The 25,558-nt window shown below is 31.0% G+C and overlaps 1 protein-coding gene across 2 annotated transcripts in view; it reads right to left on the bottom strand.

Annotated features, from left to right (window-relative positions):
• Positions 1-269: 269 nt before the first annotated feature.
• Positions 270-25,558, bottom strand: part of LOC125066734 (leucine zipper putative tumor suppressor 2 homolog) — a 90,564-nt gene continuing 65,275 nt past the window's right edge. For both annotated transcript variants that reach the window (XM_047674979.1, XM_047674980.1), the window contains 5 exons: positions 18,021-18,147; positions 17,424-17,541; positions 3,665-3,772; positions 1,975-2,194; positions 270-1,315 (listed from right to left, as the gene is read on the bottom strand). In XM_047674979.1, coding sequence (XP_047530935.1) covers positions 614-1,315; positions 1,975-2,194; positions 3,665-3,772; positions 17,424-17,541; positions 18,021-18,147 — 1,275 coding nt within the window. In that variant the 3' untranslated portion in view covers positions 270-613. The remainder of the gene's footprint in view (positions 1,316-1,974; positions 2,195-3,664; positions 3,773-17,423; positions 17,542-18,020; positions 18,148-25,558) is intronic.

Genomic DNA, 25,558 nt, shown 5'->3' on the forward strand with positions numbered 1-25,558 from the left:
TAGTAGAAATGGATAGAAAATAAATGTTTGGAAGTAACCTCGAGAGGTTTTCATGTGTTCAATTTTTTTTAAGTTTGTTTGATCTCAACGTAAGGTATTTAGTATAAGCTCACCTGCACAATCTGCTCGTTTTAAATAGAACAATAAAAATCATAACAAAAAAACGCTCTTTCATTTCAAATAAAACAAAATTATGTAATTAAAACATTATTATTAATATTATCTACAATAGCTTTAATATTTTTTAAAAAATATTGTTTAATCTTCGCCTAAATTTACGTATTTTATTATGCTAGTAAATGTACAATAATTTAATTTATAAATGTGATATTAAATAAATTGCCAGCTGAGTATTTAAAAATTAAATAAAAAGTTCAGTAGTATTAAATCAAAGACACTAGGATATATCTATACTCTTCACTTGATAGATTTCTATCTCTTACTCACGAGAGCAAGAAAGATAATGACAATAAACCAATCAGATCTATCTTTAAACAATAGCAAGACAATTCCATAACTGACAACCATCGAGACCACGCGGCAAGAGGACGCAAATTATTTACACAAGCATTAGTAAACATAAATAAATATTAAACTATATAATTTGGTACATTTACAACTCTATGGTTTTGTGTTGGTTCAGATTCTTCATATTCTTATTGCAGAGTTCTAATTCTAGCCTCAGGCCGTCGATTTCGGCCTCGAGGGTGCGAGATCTCTTGAACATTTGCACGTAGTTCATCTGTAACTGTTTCTGGTATCTCAGAACTTTGTCCTTCTCCTCCGACCATTTCCTTCTTTCGTTGTTAAACTGGGCTTCCTTATTCTCCACCTCGCACTTGAGCCGGTCGACCAGGGCGCTGGCGGGGCACGAGTCCCCGCACGAGTCCGGCAGCTCTCCGTTGAGTCTTTGCACCTCGGCGTCCTCTAGAGCGCTGTCGCTCGAGGTCCAGTGATACTCATTCGTTTTGCAAACGTCGTAAATTCCCCTCATGGTCCTCCCACATTCGATCCCTTCGTATCCGCTGAGGGATACGTCGGAGAGTTCCTGTCTCAGTTCTTTTACTTCTGTTTTTAATTTTTCTATTTCGCTTTTATTGCTCTCTTTAGTTTTTGACATTTCGGTTACTTTCTCCATCAAATCGTTCGTCAGTCTGTCGACTTCGGCTTGCAATCTTTTTAAAGATTTGTCTTTCTCTTCAGATTCTGCTCGTAGTCTCGACGTCTCTTTGTCTTTCTTGTCTAGAGCTTCCCTGAGTTGGCGACAGTCGGCTTTCAGTGTAAGGTATTCGTGACCTTTGGCGGTTTGTTCGTTCTGGAATGATAAATTAAAATGTCAAATTTAAAAAACTAAAAATTATTGCTATTATATGTTCTATTATAGTTTTGCTATAGCAAAACTATAATAGAAAAACCGTAAGGAAAATTATTTTTTTAAGATTTTTTTAAAACCAAATTGAGACAAGAAATATTTTAACATTTATCCGACATACATATTTCCTATCACTTTCCTACTGGTGCAATTATTTAGATTACTCTCTTAGTTGTTTACAATAAAGCTTCACTAAATTGAAAACTTTAGGACTTTATAGATAAGTAATATGATGAAGCGGGGAGACTTAGTGAGTACCCATCATCATATTATCATATTGCTGTGATCCAATTTGAGACATATCTTAGACAAACGGGCGGAACCATGGTGTGATAAATAATTTTACATGACATTGTCTATATGCGGGGACCACTTTACATAGTAAAACAAACATCGTCTACTGACATTTATAATAATATTATAAATGTTGCGAAAAGGGGAAAAAATATCGATTTTGAGAATTTCCGCTGCAAGTGTCAACGATTAGAGTTTCACATAAATCTGACCGACTGTAATATAACCGAGTGAAATCGGGACGAGCATCTGGTACGATAATAAAATAACTCAGGGATGGGCCATGGGCGACAGTCGCGGCGTCGTACCTGGGCATCTTTGAGCTGCGTCTTGAGCAGCGCGATCTCGCCGGCGCGCTGGCACAGGCTCCACTCGGTGTCCTCGAGGCGCTGGCGCAGCAGCGCGCGGTCGCGGCGCACGCGCGCCAGCTCGGCGTCGCGCTCGTCCCGCGACCGCGCGCCGTAGCTCTGCAGCATGAGGCGCGGCGCTCGCAGGCGCACGTCGTGCCCGCGCAGGCGGTCCGTTGAACTGCAATCGTGACATTCGTTCGCAATATTATTAGGTTTCCTTTTTCGATGAGATGCTATCGTTTATTTGCGAAGTTAGCGTCTCATTTTTTCAACTGTTATTTTACCGTAGCGGAACTTTCATTAAAACTTTTAAAGAACTGTAGAACTATATTGGACGCTGCTAGAACAGAATTTCATTTGTGACATGCAGTTGAGTCGCTAAATTCACACACGTAATGCATTGACATTTTCAAACCATTCACTTTTGTCGCACACGCACTAGTCGGTAGCATTCTCGTAGAAATCGTAAATTTCGTAAAAAAAAATATTGACACAGATCGCCCGTTGTTTTCCCATCCGACGATATTTTACGACTACATTTATATGAAAGACTCAATCATATTATTTTACTAAATATATTAGAAAAATTGTGCAAGATTTATATCGTATTATATAATGAGAATAATAAATTAATAATAAACTTATAACTACGTACTGCGAATTCCTTACATTAACAACTAGAAAGAACTTCTTTATTGTTATAGCTTAGCTTCCTACTTCCTCCTAAGATACGGACATGCATCAAGCTATTTTGTAATTAATTCATATATTACATTACAAGAAATATATTATTCTATTACTGTACCAACTCTGTTTCACATACGATGTACAAGTGTAAATATACATTAGAAGTAACGATTAAAATTTTGCATTTGTGATTATCGAATTTTTAGTTCAACTTGTAATAAACAAGGCTTACTGTGATTTGGAAACCAAACCTAGTCGAAATATTCTCCGAAGTTGAAGTAATATTTAAATTATAAGCACAACTAACGTTCATGTCAAATTAATTTTATGTCTACGGTAAATAACACTTGCATAATTGTTATTATAATTTTTTAAAGCGTTTATGGATTTCCTGATGTATAATGCAATGAAATCTTTAACCGTGGAAGGCGCAGTTTTCTGTTTTATAGCATAAATTATATTCGTAATCCATAGATTGTAAAATTGTACCATTTAATGGATACACGCATCAAAAGTCATCATCGAAAGTCGTGTTACAAGTAAGGTATAATGAAATGAGTCCGTAAAGATTGGAACTTAGAAAAATATTTGATACTAGTTATCGACAGGTAATAGGGATAAAAATGTAGCCTAAAACTTTCATTGGAGTCCAAGCTTGCTTCATACTAAATTTGGTTTGGTTGGGAAAGGGCAACAGATAGACAGAGTTACTTTTGCATTTACATATTTATATAGATTTTAAGCAAATTATATCTAATAATCAAAAATCAACTCTATGATTAATAGTAATCTGATGTTAATATGACAGTTTAATGTTGAGGAAGACAATAATACAGTTTTCATGAACTAAATAATTAAGACATTTTTAAGACGCAACTTTAAGAATTTATAAAATCTATAAAAACAAAAATAAATTTACGTAAGTATGGTGAAGAATAAATATATAGGTAACTTATTATACCTGTAGTCATGGTGATCCCGCTCCAATTCAGAAACACCAGAGTCAGCAGGTGAGGGCGCCGGCACAGGCTCTTTGCACTCGGAACCCAATCCTGAACTCGATTTTGTCCTGAAAAATTTAAGTTATATGTAGATTAATCATCAGCGAGGTGGCATATGGTGTCGTTATTAGAAATCTTAAACGAAGAAGATGTATCATTTATTTGATGAAAAGTATGGGAAATACTTGGTTAATATTTGTGCCAATATCTTTGGACAGTGGTGACCAATTTCTATCAGGTTCATTTGCGCATCCGCCTTATTACTCGTGTAACATAAAAAATGTTTCCGTCTCCCTGAAATTGTTGGCTTTTATTGTATTTGCAACTGTAATGCAATTCTTTAGAAAGTCACTAACAATTATACAATAATGTTTCATCATTTACCAACCAACCTCAGGTAAACTTCAGGTAAACCTTAGACGTTATATATTATAATTCGAATTAAAACCTTGTCTTTCTAAGAATATGATAGTATCATTTCGAGAATTATTACATAACAACTATTACAATAATAAAATGAAAATAAAAACTAAAACGAAATAAATAATAGTTTATTACAATACAATACATAGATATAAATCATTAATGAAAAATTATAAATTATGTTCCCGCTGTTGCAATTTAGTTAATTGGATAAGACTTTTTAACAAAGGCATAGCTTTTAAAGCAATTTCCTTATCACCAAATAGATTATGTCTATAAATTATCGTTAATTGAAACTGCTGTTACAAATGCAATTCGATAATATGATTTGATAAGAAATCAATAACTATTCTAATAACATATAACTAGCAATGTGTCGCGGCGTTGAATGGGAATAAAAATATATGTAGGTATGAATACGAACTAAATCGCTTGAGGTAAGGCTCGCATACAGAAGGGCAGCAGCTTAGGGCTATACATATTTCTTTATTATTTGCAAGTTAAATGGCCCAAAGCCTAGCTTGTATATGAAGTTGGAAATTGCATACTCGATTACACTGATACCGGGCAATTTATTGTGTCATTATTGGTATTATCATTAGTAGTGCACGCGTGCCTCTGTTAGTTGACATGTAGTAGTAGTAGTATAAAGATTTTAGTGTCTATGTGATGATATACTTTAATTAGGTTTTACTGTATCGAATCATTATTTATCATTACGTCGTCGATTAGTTTAAAGGAACGAATATAATTGAACTGTAAATTTGTTAAGATATTTTATTATTTTGTTTACGTTGGCTTTCTTTTGAATGTGTATGTTTATTAGTATTTTTTTTACAAATATCCGTAAAGTTGTCGTTCTGAATCGCATTTTGCGCGATGTTTTAGTGATTTAGGGTAATTGTGTTTTGAATGTAACAGTTTATTTTTTATTTTTTCGACCTCGTTTCGGTGTGTGACTTAAGTAACTTATGGTTACTTATCTTTTTAAAAACTTTATAAGATAATTGTTTAAGATTATTAAAAATATTATTGCTTTCATTTAACCTAATTATAAATTTAAAAAACTGTGTTAAGCTTAAGATGATGATTTTTGAAGACATAAAATGTACCCTAAAAATTAAAACACAGTTTTTTCTTCTTTTAAGTAAATATGACTGTGTATTTAAAATTTAAGCGTATTAATGTATTCTACTGAAAGTAATTTATAAATATTTATGAGAATTGAGTTTGTTTGCCTGTGATAACGAAATGTTAATTTGGTATTTTTTTTTTAATTATTAAATGTCACAAATTTCGTCGTAAATATTGTAGTAAAGATAGTGTTTATCGACCATTTAGTTTCGGAAGCAACTTCGGGGTTGTTGAAATTTGACAGACTTAAATATTGCGTAACCAATGAATAGAATCACACAATTCACTGACAAATTGTAGGTTTTGCGGTTTTTAACGGTAATATATACATATTTTTACTTGTTGATCTCAATTGAGCCTTATGTTAAGTTAGGTATGAAGGTATGAGCGTCTCGGTCGACAGCCTGTCGTGCTCCAGCAGCCGAGCGTGGCAAAGTGAGACCAGGTTGAAACTGCCGAAGAAATGCCATTTTTATCACCTCGTAGTTAAATAAAACCTTATATTTTAACGAACTTTCAAAAAAATAATTTTAGCAAGTCATGGAGTTAAATTGTGTCTGTGTATTATTAATTATTAAAAAAAATGTCTTTGATTGGCAAGGTGGGCTGAGAGATACACGTTGATCTTAACGGAAGGTCCTGGGTTCAAATCTCGTCAAACGACACTAAGTTTTCATGGGCTTAATTTTTTTTTGCCTGTATTTTACATTTCGTATTCTGCGCTTAAGGATAATATCGTGAGAACTTCATGTGGCATTTTAATTTTTATCCTATTCTTATCCAGCAAACCGCAGTGGAGCTGTTTAGTAGTAACATTCACCTTAAGAGTAATTCGGTTTGAGAGGCTTTTTAATTATTTTTTAAAGACAAAAATTGTATTATTGTTTTATGTAGTAAAAATTTCAATTGATTGTGTTCCAATCGTATAAAGAAAATTAAATTGAAGCTCGATAGAAGTTTGAAATATCTAACGAATTTTAATAAATATATATCGAAACACCACCTTCAGCTAAATTACTTTAAATAGTTATTATGGACATCGTTATATATTTTTAATAAAACTAAACATTTCCATATAATTCGTGTCAAATTAAAATCCAAACGCCCACGAGCGAAACTAAAGCAGTTTCTAAGTTTGATAGTTATAATTTTGTAACAGAGTGAATAAGCGAATGATTGAATGAGAGTAGTGGATGTTGATAACAATAGTAGACCGGGAACGGATGTTAATTGCTGCAATTAAATAAAACAATTCTTTAATTATTTATATCGTTAAAATGTTTATTTTATATCTTCCTTAGCAGTAACATTTCGCAATGCGCGGAAGGTTCTTATAATTGAAGAGGCATTGCGATATAATGCCAACAAATTATTTTTAATTATCCGTTGTACAATGCAAATTAGACGCCGCAGAGCGTAGTTCCTGACTATCTGATCACCATTATATTCTAAGCAGCCTCCGGTTAAACATAAACTTCTGTTTTCCTAAATTATTAAGTAACATACCGATGTGTGTTACATCATGATTTCAATTTTTATTAACTTCACTAATAGCACCGACAAGGTTGTATGGTCGTTAGTGTTACTAGAATCTTGCGAATCTTGCGAACAAAGAATGATACCTATCGTTTCATCATCGCTCAATTTCGTCAGATGCATTAAACGTCCTCCTAGCTTAAGGCAGAAACACAACAATACAGGATATTATATTGCATAAACATACGAAAAAACCGGGAAATCAGATGAAGGTCCATTGATTTACGGGCTTTTAGAGCGGTGCGAGAGTGTAACACTGTCATCTTCTTAACTCTATACCTCAGGACCTGCTGACTTATAATCTTTGCATTAGATCAACAAATCATCTGATGAATGTATGCTATTGACGTTTCTTTAACGTAATCAATACTTTTAATTACATTACCTTCCATAGTAAGTGGTTGAAAATTATCTCTAAAGACAAGCAACAGTATGATTCAAATCGCACCTAGGTATTGTTTCCAATCACATGTAGGTTATTTTATTTTGGTAGCAATACAAAAAATGAACACATGATAACATTGACATTGTTGGGTATACTTAGAGGCATTTATGTTGTTAATGCTAATTTAGTTTTAAATTGCTATGTTCCTTGTGCAAGTAATACCACGTACATTACAAAAGTTAGTAATAATATATTTTTTTATTTTTTATTTTATATCACGTACATGTGTCTTAAAATAATTATATACAATGGTAAAAACGCACGTCTAAGTTGTATTTGTCTTAATTATATGTACATTCAATATAACCTTGCTATTTATGGCATTTTTTGCAGAGTTTTTGCTATAAATTATGAATTATATATTGAAAGGCTTGATAGCGGTTGAACACGTTGATGTTCTAAATAGCATTATTATAACATGCTCACTTTAAGTTTAATGAGGTAAAATAAAATAAAATACAAATAAAGTAGATTAAATAAAGTATTCTTTTTTGTAACTAACTTCTTACTAACTTCATACATATGGAATTGCAAAATCCGATCTCTTAATATTATTTAGTACGGTCACATTCCAGAACCCTCTTCATAAAATAAAAAAAATATATATTCTTAGACAGGATTGACACGCGGCTGCCATATGCTAACGCAATACTAAGCGGACCTAATGTTTAAAATTTATAAATAGTACCTATATAAGCTCGCATTTCCAAAAGCTAATTAAGGGGTTTCCCCTTTTAACTATATAATTTCTTTAAAATAAATTTGGTTATCTAAATTATTTTATGTATAATATGTATAAATATACCCAATATATAAATATGAAGTCACAGTAACTTATGAGATACAGAAAAAGACTTTTTTTTTTCGTTTGTTTGTTCTTCCAGTTTCAAGCTAATTCTGCTAATTCGACTTATAATAATATGGAACTTTCATCAACATATGTCTATTATGTCTATTAATTATTTTGCAAGATATTTAAATAGGCACGTAAAAATACCCTGGACGTGTTTACAATGTCTCACTAATATAAAATATCTCTCTAATAAAAAAAAAACCTAATATTATCCCTATTACCCTATCCCTATATACTTAGTTGTTGTGTATAAAATTACTTTTAGAAAACAATAATGTATTGCACATTGACTTAAATTTAACATATAATTTTAAATACAGTAAAGGTTAATTTAAATACTTTGGCGAACTCTGCAATGTAATCTACTTATAATATAATTAGAAACGCTTCTAAATTATGTAATTAAATTCCAAAATCATTGCAATTTTTATTCAATTTCAAGCTTGCACAACAGGAAACGTATTGTGTGTATTTGATAAAATATCAAAGGAAATAGTTAAACGATGAGTCTGACTTTTAACTCTGATTTTACAATACGATAAAGCTTGTCGTCTAGTGTTTATATTATACCGTAGCATTACATTGCATCGATAAGGTTGAAAATAATGTTTCAGAGGACAACATTATCTCGACGTTTCTTAAACGATTAATTGAAAAATTATATATTTTAATTACTTAAGTGTTAGTATACGTTAATTTTCTTGTTTGATGATAATTATACATTTAATTGTTTATGATTAATGCATATGTTTTGAGGTTTTGATAGAAAAAAAAGTCTCAAAAGTCATTTCAGTGGTAACTAAAGTTAAGTATTTAAGTACATTAAAATGTTGTTATATTATTATTTTTCGATCAAAGCTAGATAGTTCTATATTAACACTGGACGATAAGTTTATACTTATAATGTAAATCCAAAGACGATATCCGTTGGAATGTTAACGCAAGGCCAAGGGGATTGAATAAAAATATTTACTAACGTTACCAGCTAATCTGAATGTACACACTATTTATTTAATTCTATAAATATATTTATTTTTATTTTAAATTTAATGAATTATGAAGGTATGAATTTGAAAGTAAGTTTAATTTTATTAATGAATTTTTACTCATTAGTATTTGCTACTTACTACCGATTTATGTTATTGTTGTGTATCTTAGTTTATTTTTTTATACATGTTTAAAGTCATGAAGACTGTCGCTGGTTTCACAACTGCATTTCATTAAGCAATAAGGTATACCAGCTTAAATATACTTACACCTAATTCTTCTTAACAAGTAAGGAAGCTTTTACTCAGAAATGGGACTTGTATGGGATGTTTCTTACATTTTATTTTTTTAATATCTCATTAATTATTTCAGATATTGTAAAAACTTTAATAAACCAATTTATAACAATCGTAGAGTTAATATGACAATCGAAGACACAAAGTTAAAGTTGTTCTTCGTCGTGATTTCTACATATATGTACATATTTACATTTAATGACACTTTTTATGTCACTTACAATGAAACAGCGATATACGGAATAAATTATTTACATTTATACTACTTTAGGGCGTTGACTATAAGGTTCATATTGCAGCGAAAAAGAGCATCCGTTGAATCGTCACGTGAAAGTCATTATAATTATTTTTCGTGTCTAGCACGTAGCTATGCCTATTTAAATTGTACCATTACTTTGAAATGTATCCAGGCTTGCTTTGGATTATATAGTTGTATATACTCAAGGATAGAACATTTAAAAACATTGGAAGTTATAATCTCGTGTTTACGGTATTGTGTAAATATTTTTAAAAATATTACAATTAGTAAATTACTTTGCACGTTAACTCTACACTACTAATCTACTCTAATAAATAATATAGAATAAATACGAACAAAAAATAAACAGCTATCAACTTAATTGATATATTTAGAAAATTTTATTCTATTCTTGGCTTATTAGTTTTTAGTTTCGAAACGAGTAATATATTAATAATGCATATTGTAAAGTGTCAATGAGTACAGTGAAAATAAACAAAAAGCTAGAAAATGCAGAGTGAATTCATACGCGAAACATACGAGACCAAGGACTCACCTATACATCTTTCTTCATCAACAAAATCCTTTTATAGTCATTACACACACACTAACACATAAAAAATATTTCACAACAGATTATCATTATTAATTAGTTGATATGTTATTAATAATAATACAAAACGATAGGCTATAGACCTACGAAGAACAAACGACGTGACCACGCAGTGTGCTATGTGTGAATGCGAGCGCGTGCCGTATCGGGACGCTAAAACTGTACTTGGCGCATCTATGTTGATAATTATCATTTATTTTTATTAACACCAATTGATAAAGCATTAAGAGATCGCGTTTATATTAAAATAGAGTTTAATGAGGACTCTAATTTCCAGTTGTCTCAGGTAAAGTATTCATAATAATTAGTTAAGATATATAAGACTCAGATAACAAATACAGTGAATCAATAATTTGTTGTTGTCTATTTATAAGTATCTAAGGACCGCCTTTGGTTTATTGTGAATTATTTATGAGTCAGGAATTTATTATGTTTAAACAACATATACATAGAACTTAGTAAAGCTATTAACATTTTTATTGTTAATAATTATTGTATATTGTATGTTTTATATGTTGTACATTGAAAATTGAGAATATTTAGAGTAAAAATTAAATCTGATAACATTTATGAGTAGTTAGTTTTTTTTTTCAAAAAAATATTTAGATAACATTAAAATAAATATAAGCACCAAGCTTTGTATCTATCTAATAGAAGAACTTTTGCTCTGTGGTGATACATTTACGGAGTGTTACAAACGTATACGTAATGGGATCTACAAAGAAGTCCTTTATCAAGGAGTTTACAATATATATGGTTCTCATAATTATAGAAGTACGATTATTTTTATTCACAATCCTAAGTATTTTGGTTTTAATGACTTAGTATTAGATATATGAATATATACTGATTTTATAATAATATTGAAATAAAATGAAAGTAAAATAAAGCGTCATATTACGGCTACAAACAGTACTCATTCACGAATGGTTAAGGCGGCTGCACACGCGAGTTCTGCTAATAACTTTAATTAAACGGCTAATGGACTGGGACCATGAGTCATTGACATGGGGAGAATCATCTGGTGGTCTTTTTATTGATCTTTTTTTTCTATTTTACTGTACATCAGAAATTCTTAATAAATATTCAGCACATAAATGCATTAATGATCTAGTTATTGTCTATCAATCGATGTACACAAATATATTATAAATAAAAATGCTTTACTTATATTATGCAATTTACAGTTTTTTTTTTTTAATATTACTATTTGCAAGAACGAGAGTTATTACGCACTATTGACTTTTTTCTCTCTTAATAACAAAAAATATTTCTTTAAAATACAGCTTACTTGCGTAAGGTTTGAAGATTTTTTTTCGTCCTTTTGTTTATATTTATTAATAATAATATACTCAGGTATAATTGATATGTATATTCAAAATGCGTTCGTACTTATTCTGAATGTATTATATTTTTTAATTGAATAGCTTTAAGAGAGAGAGAAAGAATGACGTCTGTATCTTTAGTAGTAATATGCAAGTCACCTGTTAATTATAGTGAAGCATATTGGAAAGCAAAATTTTCTTAATTACATAAGAAATGATTAAATTATAACGTAGGTACTAGTTGCAATAGCACGCTCCGTTAAGCGAAATGTATTAATTTATAATGTTATTTTTATATATTTGCTTTTTATGATAACTCATATTGTCACAAGTCTATGATATATAATACGGTACATTATCTTATAATACGGTACATTAAAAAATAAGTAAAATTTCCTTAGAATCCCTTTCCTCATTTGAACGTTATTAAAGGGCAACTATTGAAACATTTACGACAACACACCAACATGCTTTCAAATTTTTAAATAAATAAGAAGTTAGGTATTCCATATTTACATTCCTTCCCTCTCATAGAAAATAGTTCCACTTCGACTTGAATTTTAAAAGTTACGTAAAAATACATAAACATAACCGAAGCATTTTACCACAAAACCACGATCGTTTGATGTTCTTCAGTATTACAGCATCGTTCTTTTTTAACTCATTAAAAACTTACATCATGTTCTTCGTCGTTTTTAAAATTAACTATTTTATATATTTAAATATTAAATATATTTATACGCTTTCTTATTTTTGATATTTATCATTCCAATAATTCTTTAAGAACTCCAAGAGAAAAATATACCTATAGCTTGAGATATAGGAAAAAAGAAATATGTAATGATAAAAATAAAACAAAGAGTAATTGAAGAATTTATTGCATATAAATTATTAATATAATTTCATACCTCGAACGAAGTCACGGATACAAATTTGTATAAAATAAGTGTACAGTTTTATATTTTTCATTTGAAAGTTAAGATTTCCACCCTAGTGCTTACAATAAATTCTTAAGGCCTGTCACGGTGCGCCCGACATAATCGCGTAATCGTTGCCTCTCCTACCGTTTTCATCTCAAATTGGATAAATATAACGCGGTTAAGATCTGTACTTGGAGCAGGATTAATGCGCCAAGCCGCTTATTGCTCGTCAAACCAATTATGGAAATTGAACGGTCAGTAAGCATTAGTCTGTCTTTCAATGTTTTATGAATACTTCATGTAAACTTTATTTGAAATATCAAAGTTCGCAAAATATGTTTTTAAAAAATATTACAATGAAAGTCTTGATTATAGCCGAATGGAATTAAATAAAATTGGTCATATATCATATATTATTCAACGTTTACGTTCATAATTATCTTAAAAATTTACTAACACAGTTACCATGTTCGTGTATATCTTGTACATCAATGTTTTAGTACATTCAATGAATAGGTATAAAACATTTGTGTGTCGTTCGGAAATTCGTAATTAAACAACTGTTTTGAAATACCTACTTATATAAAGGTTTGGTTATATTGGTGACATATTTGATATTTTTGAAACAAATCTCTGAAGACATCTCACTTTTCAAAATAAAACCATATTTTTTATAAAATACTCTTTCAATATTTCCCGATATAGCTTTTACTATTAGTACGTTAACAACGGTGATCCATCCCTTAGTCAGAATAACGACAGACGGTCTATTAATAATTAAAATCAGTCCATTACGAATGCTAGTGGGAATTCGAATGATGTCACTCATGACAATGAAATCAAATGTATAGCGGATATGTCGATGAAAGGATAATAAATTCACTATCTTAACGTAGTGTCTCGCAGACGACATTCCGACACACACGTTTGATTCCTGGTAAGCAATGTGTGCCGTACTGCCATCGATTCAGACTGGGAATCACTTGTAACGTACCTTAGACCAAAACGTATTTAAAGTGACATCTTGTTTATTATATGAAATCTAGTTAATATAGGTATTAGCTTATTAAATAAAATAGCTTGTTAGCTATTTTAAACACAATTACCTTAATTTATGTACGTTTGCCGTTTTAAGACAGATATTATACACTTTTATGATGTATTTAATGATCGCCATTGACGCGCTATTACTTAAATAATAATGTAATGAAAGTACTGTTATTATCCAATTAAAAAATAAAGACAGTAAAAGTTTATCATTTCCTTTTGAGGCGGAGGAAATCTCTCCAACAGTTGTTGGGCTTAATTTTTTTTTTGATTCTAAATTGATTGATCCAACCAAATATATTTATAAAGTAGAGTCTGTGGTACGGTTATCATACATGGCATTTCCATTATTATTTCTGTTAAGTGTTAAGAGCTTGTACAATCTTTTTATCATTCCATACCAATGATTTTAAATGTCACTACTAAGCTCATTGTTAGCAGTTCTATTTAAATCGTGGGATCGTCTTGGGTTTTGTGAGGAATTTCGTTTTTGTATAGGTATTTTATACGATATTGTATGTACGCATGAGAGCGACTTTATACTGTTGGATGTAAAATATAGGTATATTTAAGTGTATATATTTAAAAAAAAAAAGCTTTGGTAGTGTTCGTACGTGTATATAAAATTTTGTCGTTTATTTATTAGTATGATAAAGGAAATGAAAACAATCGATGGTAGGATATGATATTTAGATTAGTTAAAAGGTATAGTCAGTAAAAAAATCAGTAAAAAGTATATTGGGTACAGTCAGGAAAAAATGATTTAATAAAATTTTATAATAAAAATAAGAATTAGTTCCGACCACAAATGAAATACTCTTTATGGTTTCAATTTAAAAATCATTTCGACTACATTGCTCAATCTGAACATAGTAATAAGACCACCTACTAGAAGTCTAGATGAACAAGCACATTAATCGTTATGAGAGTCGTTAAAGGAGTATTAATAGACAATTTCATAGTTAATAAAGTCCGTCGTGAGCAACATCCATTATGTTCTTAAGTCGATGTATACTTAAGATAACGGTATGAGAGATGGTGCAGCAATATCCGAGTTAAAATGTTTTCGTCCCTGATGTAGTCTGAGTGACTACACATAAATTACATCGAAATTTTTACCTTTATACTCTTTACAATTTACGTCTATTGTCTATAGACGACCATTTTTCATATTCCATTAAATAATATAGGAAAACGGTTTCGTCAATTCATTATCTATATTAATATTATATATGCGGTAATAATGCTAATCGACTGAACCGAATTTGATGAATTTTCATATGAAGCTTGAATCCCATGGAAGGACACAGGCTAAACCTAAAATATAAGACCCTCCTTGCATACGGGCGATAATTATTTATTTATAATGTAATACAAATGTGTTTACCATACGTGTATGTTTAACCACTTGTAACAATGGTTCTGTAGATTAATTAAATAATCTCATATTTTGATCATGATAATAAAGAATGAACGATAAATTAACGTTCCAAAAAACACGCTAATATCGAACACATGGAATTAAAAAAGTAAATTGTAACTCTTCAGCTGGTCGTCTAATTAATTATTGTTGTCATATAAATAAATACTCTGTCTTATGTATTATTAGATTCGCTACATATATAGCTATAAAAACACAGGAAACGTTAAAACCTGCTAAAAAACAGGCTCCAGTCTGATTACAGCAATATTTATTATATGAACAAGATTTACCTAGCCTGCTTGTAATTTATCATTAATTATAAACTATTCGTCTAACGAGCTGATCCTAAACCTTTACCGCTACTTGCTGGACACGCTCAAACAGCATCAGTATAATTACTAACACTACAATGACGAAATTTTATTACTTTTAATTATTATTTAGAAAAAATATATATTAATAATTTCGTGCAGGTCTACGATAGACCCGATCGAAACCTTTAGTCGACGACTCATATCCGCAAAATTCGTATAACCGAGATATTTCGATATAAAATCCACAAAATTCGATGACATGAAGTTTAACGGGCGGCCATGTTTGACGTTGACTGGTGCGTTCAGTAAGTGTCATCCAAATCATAGCGAAACAATCTGTGCCCTCTTGGAAAAATAAAAGCCAAAACAAAAAAAATCGTACTGGGGTACGGTAAACATAAGGGAAACGTATCCATAATAAATTGATATTAATAAATGATAAACCGTATTTGTTTAGTTTTATTTATTGTACCTAGTGTAATAATAAAGTTGCAATATACAATTAACTAATTATCAAAACCAGAAATCGTCTTTCAACTATCTCTCTTTAAGGCTTTTTATAATCAAGAACAACTTAATCTGATACTTCATTATTATAATATCGATATAATCAAAATAACATTTTATATGAATGTTTAATAAAAAAATGTTAATGTTGATAATAAATAACTTTAAGAATAACTTAAATGTCCTTAGGCGTTCTCATTTATAAGAAATATATAAAATAAAAATTGACAGTACTTTAATTTCCATCGTCAGTTTAAATAAATAATAAAAAACGAATATATCTAATGAAATGAATATTTTTAACTCTTATATTTTCTCAGTGACTTTTGTTTATGACTCAATATGGGATGTCTGGTTTTTATAAATAATACCTACAGTTAGTCATTTCCTAACAATCAATTGTGCTTACCGATCAATTTTAATGTACCTTATTATATTATAATGTATATTATATTATATTGCACTCTTCTATTTTATTATAGTGGTACTTAATTTAATTTCAAATTATTAACGTAGTAATTGTTGGTGGTGCAAAGATTCACTTATTATTTCGCTTATACACGTACGAAAGAAGATTGAACGGTCGAGATTATCTAGACTATGATTTAAATATTAGGATTATTTTATAATGCTGCTAGTTTTAGCTCGCGGCTTTTTTTAGGGGTCGGGTGTCAGGTGCTAGGCATAAAAAAGAAGCCCATGTCTTTCCTTGGAGTTCAAGTTTGCTCCATATCAATTTGCATAAAATTAGGTTTAATGGTTTAGCCTTGAAAGAACAACAGACAGACAGACCGACAGACCGACAGACCGAGCTACTTTCGCATTTATAATATTAGTACAGATATGTTTCACTCCGTTCCTTTCTTTAGGTACCCGTATTAATATAAATATAATAAAAATAGTTATTGTGAAATAAAATAAAAAATTCTTTGGATGGCAATAAATTAACTAAGTATGTGTCTTTGAATAATTTTTTCTCGGAGAGTCAATTAATTTCGATAAAATCTAATCGGTATTTGGCCAATATGTCAAATAGCATGACTAATCTACAGACGAGTCTATTAAATAACATTGTGTTTGATGTAACATGGCCGGACTTAATTGATAGATGCGGGTAATAAAACCCGGGCAGTTAACAATGATTGTTAAAATTAATGTTGCATGTAGTCAAAGGAACTTTGGTCTATCAAAACACATTGTAAGTTACGAATAGAGTTATCGTACGGTCAAATTTAATAATACTTCTTATGTTTAAATGCATCACAAGCAGTTATTATTTAACTCAAAAAAGAAATCATAGAAAATTTATTTATTTATTCTATCACATAAAGATGACGCATCATTCGTTCATTCATTACTTTTATTCTGATTGCTAAAACTGTATATAGGGCTATTGATCTTGGTCCTTTTAATACAAATTTAAATTATTGGCTGCTTGATATATTGAACTCATAGATCGAAACTGAATTAGCACTGAATATGTTTTTAATTTGTATTTGTAATAAATATCGAAATCAGCAGGTAAGAAAAAATATCGTGAAGTACGTGTCGGATGTAATTCTAACATCACTACGAGTCATCCCCTTAAGGGTAGAGTAGCCTTTTGCTCAGCCGACAATACAATTGCAAAGGTATTTATTAATAATACTTGTACTTACATAATAGCGGAATGGTGTCGTTGATGGAGCGGAGCGGAAAGCGTGGCGGGTGGTAAAGCGGAGAGTGACGCTGGCTGTGGCGACCCGCACCAACGTGCCTCGCGGACATCCGACGAACCTGACAAGTATCGTTGAGCTGTTTCATAAGTAAATCACTTTTTGATTTATTTTACTATTTCTTTTATATAGCATAGGTGTAAGGATCTGTTCACTAACGAAGGCGCGCCCCTATAAGTTATTTTTCGGCGTCTATATTATTACATTAGTCATCTTACTCACTCACTCATTCGCGTCGATAATTCAGCGTGGAGGGGCACGCCTTCGTGTGTAAAGAGAAAAAGTACACGAAAGGTGCAATTTAGTTAAAAATAACGTCCACATGATTTTCGATTCACCATTGAAATACACGTAAAGTGAAATACACGAAGCTAATAAAAATAAAATAAAATAATTTTAGTTTAAAAGTCTTGGACAAATACTTAAAATTGTAATTTTTAATAGTTTTTGTTATAAAGGTAATTGCACCTATATGAAAACCGATTACATTTGGAATTGTACATATCAATCCCATTTTTATTAAAAATATTATATACTTACTGCCATATAGGGTCATGAGTGATGGCGGTCGACTCGCTAGCACTGGCGTGGAGCCATACCGCTCTCCGCCTGCAGAGAGGCGCCCGCCTAGCGGCTTGAACGCTATCGGACGTATAACGGATTTGCCCTGAAACAATTAAAAATATGATAAAAATATTGAAACACAAATTATGAAATAATTTGTATTTCATAAAATAAGTTAATATAGAATAAATATTTAACTTATAATAAATATTTTATGTATCTTTACTCTCATTTAGTAGCGATGAAATAAGCAAATTTCATTTAAGACATATTCATTAGCGTATTTCTTCATTGCTTTTGTTGCGTTATTTGTTGCAGAATATTATCACGAATACGAATACGAATAATGATAAAATTGAAATCGATCGATTCGAACAAATAATCTTAATATATCGTGCATAACATAAATGATATTTTGACATTTACCTGTTAAATTATAATAAAAAATAAATAAAGGTCAAAACCAATTAAAACTATCATTGATCTCGAATATTCTTCTTTTTAATATAAAAAATCATTAATTAATTATTGCATATTTTAGAAAAAGAAGATTATGATATTATTGTCAGTGTAAATTATGATATGAATAAGTATATGTTAATTGTGGTCACCTAAGCAAAGAATAAAATTATAATTTTTTTTTTATTTTGGTTGACTCATAGATAATATATCAAGAGTGTATTGGGCAAGTTGGGATATCATTTTTGTTAGATGAATGTAATGATATTCGTTACAGAAATGTAAGCTAATGGCTATCTCGCAACGTTATCTGTGAAGCGGCACGGAATCGGCATTTTGTACGTTAGACGCAACAAAATGACACAATTCAAAGGTCATATATATTTACAACGTGCGTATGTACTAGCTTTGTTTGTTGACAAATAAAAATCAAAAACAAATATAAATAGATTTACAAATTTAAGCAGTTAGATCTATCGCTAATATATTTTATAACATAATGACAATACCTTCTTTTAAGGTCTTCAGTTCATATTATTATAACAACATTGATAGATACTTTAGAGTAGGCGATGCAAGTATTTTGTCTATGGGCGGTGGTCACCACTTACTATCAGGTCCAGTGGCCCATTTGCTAGTCTGCTTACCTATATTAAATTAAAAAAAATGGTTCTTGGGTCTTCCAGGGAATCGAGTAAAAAAAGGATTGACAGATATCTGTAGTTTGGAATGGTGTGTGGTATTCATTTCGTCATTAGGACATAGATTTTTTTCGTTCCAAAATCGATTTAAGTTTTGGATTGTAAACATAATATTAATAACGTATATATTTTTATTCGAATTAAAACTATTATTTCAACAGAATACTTTAATAATACTCATACTTAACTTCAGTGATTTTATAGTGCTTATGTCATTTAAAATTTGTCAATGTGCTTACTAATCGAATTATACTATCTAAATTGAAAGGTAAATAAATGGCGCCAAGCAGTATTTGTTCTGTTTCATGTTATTTTTTTGAAATTTATGTTATAATAACAACACAGGTAAACAATTGTATTTTTTTTTAAATATTTTTGCTTTATCATGACTGACCGTGATGCTGACGCCACTGTTTAGTGATAGATTTTCTTTAATTATCATAAACGATCGCTAGCTTGTTCAAGAGGTGTTAAGAGACCTGGTTTGACCTTTATTTGGCGCAAGGCTTTTCTTCAATTTCGCCTACTTGGAATAAAGTAATACAACAAACATAGAGAAAAAAAAACCAATGTAAGCCTTTGAAAAATATTAATTTTGGATAATATATTTTCCTCAAGACAAAGTTCTTCGAATATAGCAAGGTATAGTATGTATTACTAAATCGCATATAAACTCAATATTACTTACATTTTATCCTATAAGCGTTTAAGTTCTAGAAGTTTAATAGTTTATTTATATAATTATGGACAGTGAACTACCTTATAATCAAGATAAGTGTTTGACACTTAACCAGCAGTTAAACGTAACAGTTACGAAAGCGGATCTCGAAGTCAGCATTTATAGAATTTGCCATATCCACCAGTCAATCATTTAGTTGCGTAATAATTTAAGTTCCGGTGTTTTAAACGATCCTATTTTGTACTTCGTCATTTACTGGTTCATATTTTTACTTGATTTTGCTGAGCCGTTTTTGTGTGACAAAAGTTAATTAGACATATACCCAATATTGTTAAAGACCGTCAGAATGCAAAAAAAGATAATTTTTTAAAATTTTAAAGTTCTCTTATTTTTATGTAGGTACCTCGTCAAGACACACGTAAATCCTTTACACCGATTTTATGTTGAAATGAAGACTGTGCTTATCCAAAAAGATGACGCTTTCCTTTTACAATAACAGCTATACGGTACCCATTCCTAATTAAAAATACATTCTCGACATTGAGAGTAAAAACATATTGATAGGATCAATTGGATGATGGTAAAGATTGAGCGCGTGCAGCGCTCGCACCATACAACAAAATCACACTGAATTGTATCAAAGCTATCATGTCTCTATGTCATATAGGTTAAGCTGTACGTTGATAATCAGACAGCCAGGACATTGGCCTTTAAATAATAGCTAGATTATGACAATAAAATTGTCCCAATTTAAACCGGCTCAAACATTTACAACAATAAAATAGAAACGGACAAGGTAATTTGCTGGGTAATAAAAATTAACGGTCGATCGTGATTATTAAACAATTTTAGTGACAATTAATTACTAATTAAATATTAATATCCCGTTCCTAGTTAATACTTTCTAATTCGTTTGAAATACGGTCATATCTTAATATTAAACAAACATTTTATTAGTTTAATTTAAATATATTGTAGTATAATATTCACGTAGTAAAGTATGACAAGGCTGTCTTTGTAGTACGTACATAGTTTTTAAAGGATTAGCACACCCAAGTTCACCTTTTCCATATATATGTACGTATTTGTATTCGTATATATAAAGAAAATCGATGTTCGTTCATGAAATACACAAATTTGTTACAAAATCTGTAACGGAAAGACCACTTAACGGATAACATTGTCACAAGTTTCCTCTTTGTGTTTGACCAACAAAGGCTAGATAGCTGTATCACGTTTTTGAGACTTTTCATTTATCTATGCTAAATTAGAAGTAAAGTAAACGTATTAGTTCATACAAATACATATCAAAATAAAAACACGAGTTAATTTTTAACACAGTTGTAGTTATATAAACTGTACACAGTAAATGCAGTCAATGATTATGACAAAACCGAAGTTCAAACGGACACATTGGTAAGGCATGATCGATCAAGCGGAATGTCGAGTTTAAGAAGAAATATCTCGCAGCCACCGATGTCGAACAAACCAATGAGCTTGGTATGTCAGGTGTAAAAAACTGGGATGGAATTGTCGCACCGTAGGAACCGCTAAACCGAGCACGAGCCGCGCTTGTTTTATCGGCAATTCCTATGCAGTTACCTGTTAACTAATTGCACGTGAGCAATCCGTAGCCCACATTTAGTATGGTGGTAAAAAATGCACGCACTAGACGAGGATGTAGAAACATAATTAGCTTTATTAATGTTATTATATTGTATCAGTGATACTTAGTGCCATTTTCACAGGTGGTATCTGTCCATAGGGTGGTACCAAATAAGACCGAAATATTTCAGTCCATTCTCACGACTACATAGAAGATATTATATTATTTAAATTATTATTATTGCAAACACATTATCAACCTCATATTTTTTATCGTACTCTTGACATGACATTAGCATATGAAATGAACTATAATACAATTAACGTTAACCCTGCAATATTGGTAATAATGAAACTAAAAATAATGAAATTTCTTTTAAAACATATTCGAAGGTCATGTATACCATTTGTAGCTAATACTAACAATTAGCATTGAACTAAAAAACATTTATTTCGATTTACTGTTAATAACATATGCGCCGTATAAGTAATCTTTTAAGCTAGATATGGATGGCATAATAAAACTAAGAACATTGCATGCATAACAAGACAGTTAAATATTATATATTAAGCTTAAGTGATTACGTCTATAAATATTCGTAACACGCACAATTTTCTAGCCTAATAAGTTCCCATCATCAACTAAGCTGGTATTAATGATAAAATCAATAAACGTCGCTATAATCATAATACCGCGGTCAATATAAATCGCATGATTGATCGATGGAAATAATGGCTGCTTTCAATAATTCTAACAGTTTAGACATAGACATATCCATTCCATCCATCCACAAGTAAAGTTGACATTTTATATGACATATACTTGTTAATGTTAAGTTTGTTAAAAATATATTTTAAGGAAATTTATGGCCTCGAGGTGTCAAGTTCGAATTTGCGGTAGAGGGGGAGCTATCTTGGAATTTATAATATTAGGCTGATATGTTAAGAATTTATTTAAAGAGTTATATTCTTATGTTTGAGAAAGAACGTGAAGCCTTTGTTCCGGCGTATACCTGCCGTCCCGTAGGACTACAAGAGTAAGTGATTAGACAGTTCATCTACAAATATTTCAGCACACTTTTGTGCATTCTATTGAAAGTACCGCAATAGCTGATATTGGTTGGCACGAGGAAGGAATAATTATTATGATTCTTATAATTATATTAAAAAAACATTTGAATACGTTATTACAATACACGCAAATTAAATAGTAAAATGATCAATTTTCTGTAAACATTCATTAGTAGTAACTACTACCATTAACAGTCTGTAAAATCCCACGATTGTTTGAAGGCTTCTACTGTTAGCGAGAAGGATCTTGCTCGGTCACGCATTGTCGGTTGCGGATACATGACTCTGAACTTTTTTAATGAGAAGGACCCGTTACAAAACATTTGCAAGCAAACGTAACTAAATGGAATTATTTTAATTGTTATTTAGATGTAGTAAAAAGAAACGTGATTTATGACTGACGACGAAATCGAAAGTCCAATTAAACGAAGTGATGTTGCTATCATTCATTATATTTATAGAAGAATATTCAGGCAAGTTCAAGTTTAGTTTAACATTCAAGGTGAAAGCATGAAGTTATTTGTAATTACTGGGAACTGATAAACATTGGCATTAGATAAGCAAATATAATTATTGCCACCGGCAATGAAATGGAACTGCATTGCGATCGACACTCAATGTCCGCTTGTTACGATAACTGAAGGTTTCTAGTAAAAGGTAGATTTAACTTTTACTTAGCGTCAGCAGATAATTTCTTGAAAACGTCATACGTCAAAGTAAAACAGGTATTTATAGTGTTAGCAGTTGTTGCTTTATTTGTAACACAGTATTTTATTTACACGTTTTAATCACCTTTTAATGTTTTGAATTTTTTTATGGGGTTGAGCAATAAATTGAATCACTACATCGTAAAAAACAAAGACACTTCCCACTGTCTGTCTGTCCCAGTGTATTCTTAGGTCTTAAAAACGACACAACAAATTTTGATGCGGTTCTTTTTAATAGAGTGATTCGAGAGGAAGGTTTATATGTATAATACATGCAAAATATAGTAGAGGTAGACTGATAATTTTAGGTGTTTTAATACGATATCGTAAATAAACACAATTTTTTTGCGCTTACATTGCAAACACTAGCTAAACCCTTCGGGACAGTTCAAAATAATGTACTACAATATTGTACACCTTAAAAAGTTCTACAGAAAATGGTCTATCTCTTCGGGATAACCCACAATAACCAAGTCTTATCTTTACTTTTTAACAGAAATAATGGCTTATTTACTAAGAGATTTTAAGCAGTACAGAATTAATCCATATCCAATTAAGTGCCTTAAATACATTGTGCATTTAACGAAAAAAGCTGTGAACGTTGCATATAAAAACATTCTGTAGTATATTTAGTATCAGCATTGCACCAGTGCGAAGCCGGGGCGGGTCGCTAGTGTAATATAATACGTATCTTCTATATCTAATCGTTTGTTTGGATTTTGGACATGACGTTATAGTTTTAAATTTCCCGTGGGAATCTATATAAGATTACCGTTATTAAATGCATTTTATACATCTATATATTAAATGTTTTATTTAATACTGTGTATTAAATGCAACAGCATGGCTATTTCGAGCGTGATGGCCCAATGGCTAAATAAACGTGATTCTTAACTATAGATTTCAGGTTCCAGCAACAATGATGAGGGACCAGTGAGTGTTCAATTGTTTAATTTGTGCTTAAAATTTGTCTTATTCTCAAGGACGGAAGACGTGCGAATGAAATGCTGACTGTACGTGTATCCACCAATCATCACTGGCGCAGTGTAATGGAATAACCTCCAAATCTTCACCATAATGGGAAAAAATTACTTTTCAGTGGGACATTTACAGGCTGTTTCATTTATGGTTATGTCATGGTGAGCGGCGACAAACATACAAATTATTTTGTTATGATCCCAAGTATTAATAGTAAATACTAAGCCACTTTTTTCATGTTTGTAAATATATTAGATCCTTACATATGAAATGAGTGCTTTGTCGTACTGACCACTTGGATCTGAAATATTTCCTCTTTGGTTAATAATTGCAAATTCAAATTTATAAATTAATTTAGCTGGAACATTTGAGTTTTGAAAACAGTCATTCATTTTTTTCCCACAAAATATTTTTATTTGGCGTCGCCTAGTATATCGGCTGCAGAAACAGCTTGAAGGGTTAATGATGTGTCCTGCGCTGGTGTCCCAAAAGAAAGAACGATACTTTTTTGATTTTAACGTTTTCGTTTTGGATATTTCGACCTTCAGGACCCAGTGGACGGTCGGAGAACAAGGTGGAAAATTAAGAATTAAAGGCTATTGTGAAAGCGGATCCATCACAAAGCACGACATCATCCACATCCACCATCACAAAGGGATTTTAAATCGAATTATTACTTGTGATGAAAAGTGGATTCTGTACGATAATCGGAAGCGTTCGTGGCAATGGTTGAACCCTAGAGACTTAGTTCGCTCTAGGCCACTGCTGCTTCACGACAATATAAGACCACACACTGAACAACAAACAACCACCAAGTTAGATGAGCTACATTGCTCCAACAGATTACCATTTTTTCCGGATTTTGGGGGACTTCTTACAAAGAAAAAAATTCAACTCCGATGCGGTAGTCCAAACCGCCTTCAGAGAGTTTATTGATTCTCGACCCCATGGTTTTTATAGTAAAGGGATCAATGAACTACCTAAAAAAATACACAGATAACAACGGTGCATACTTTGATTAATTAAATATATTTTTCCCAAACAAAAATGACTTTATATTCCTCCCGTATAAACGCCAATTTCATATGTAAGGACCTAATAAAAAGAAACTGATGTTTTATTGTAGTATGTATTATATTATGTAGATTTCATTAATATATTTATGCATGTAATAATTACAAATTCTAAGGTAGTGCATATTTATTTGTTTCATGTATCAGCGTTTCAATTAAAACCAGGATATAATAAACAATCATGATAATATCACAACACCATTTTGAGTGTAACGAATGCTTTTTCCACCAGCGGTAGGCA

Source organism: Vanessa atalanta, chromosome 10 (assembly GCF_905147765.1).
Source record: "Vanessa atalanta chromosome 10, ilVanAtal1.2, whole genome shotgun sequence".
NCBI classification, from domain to species: Eukaryota; Metazoa; Arthropoda; class Insecta; order Lepidoptera; family Nymphalidae; genus Vanessa; species Vanessa atalanta.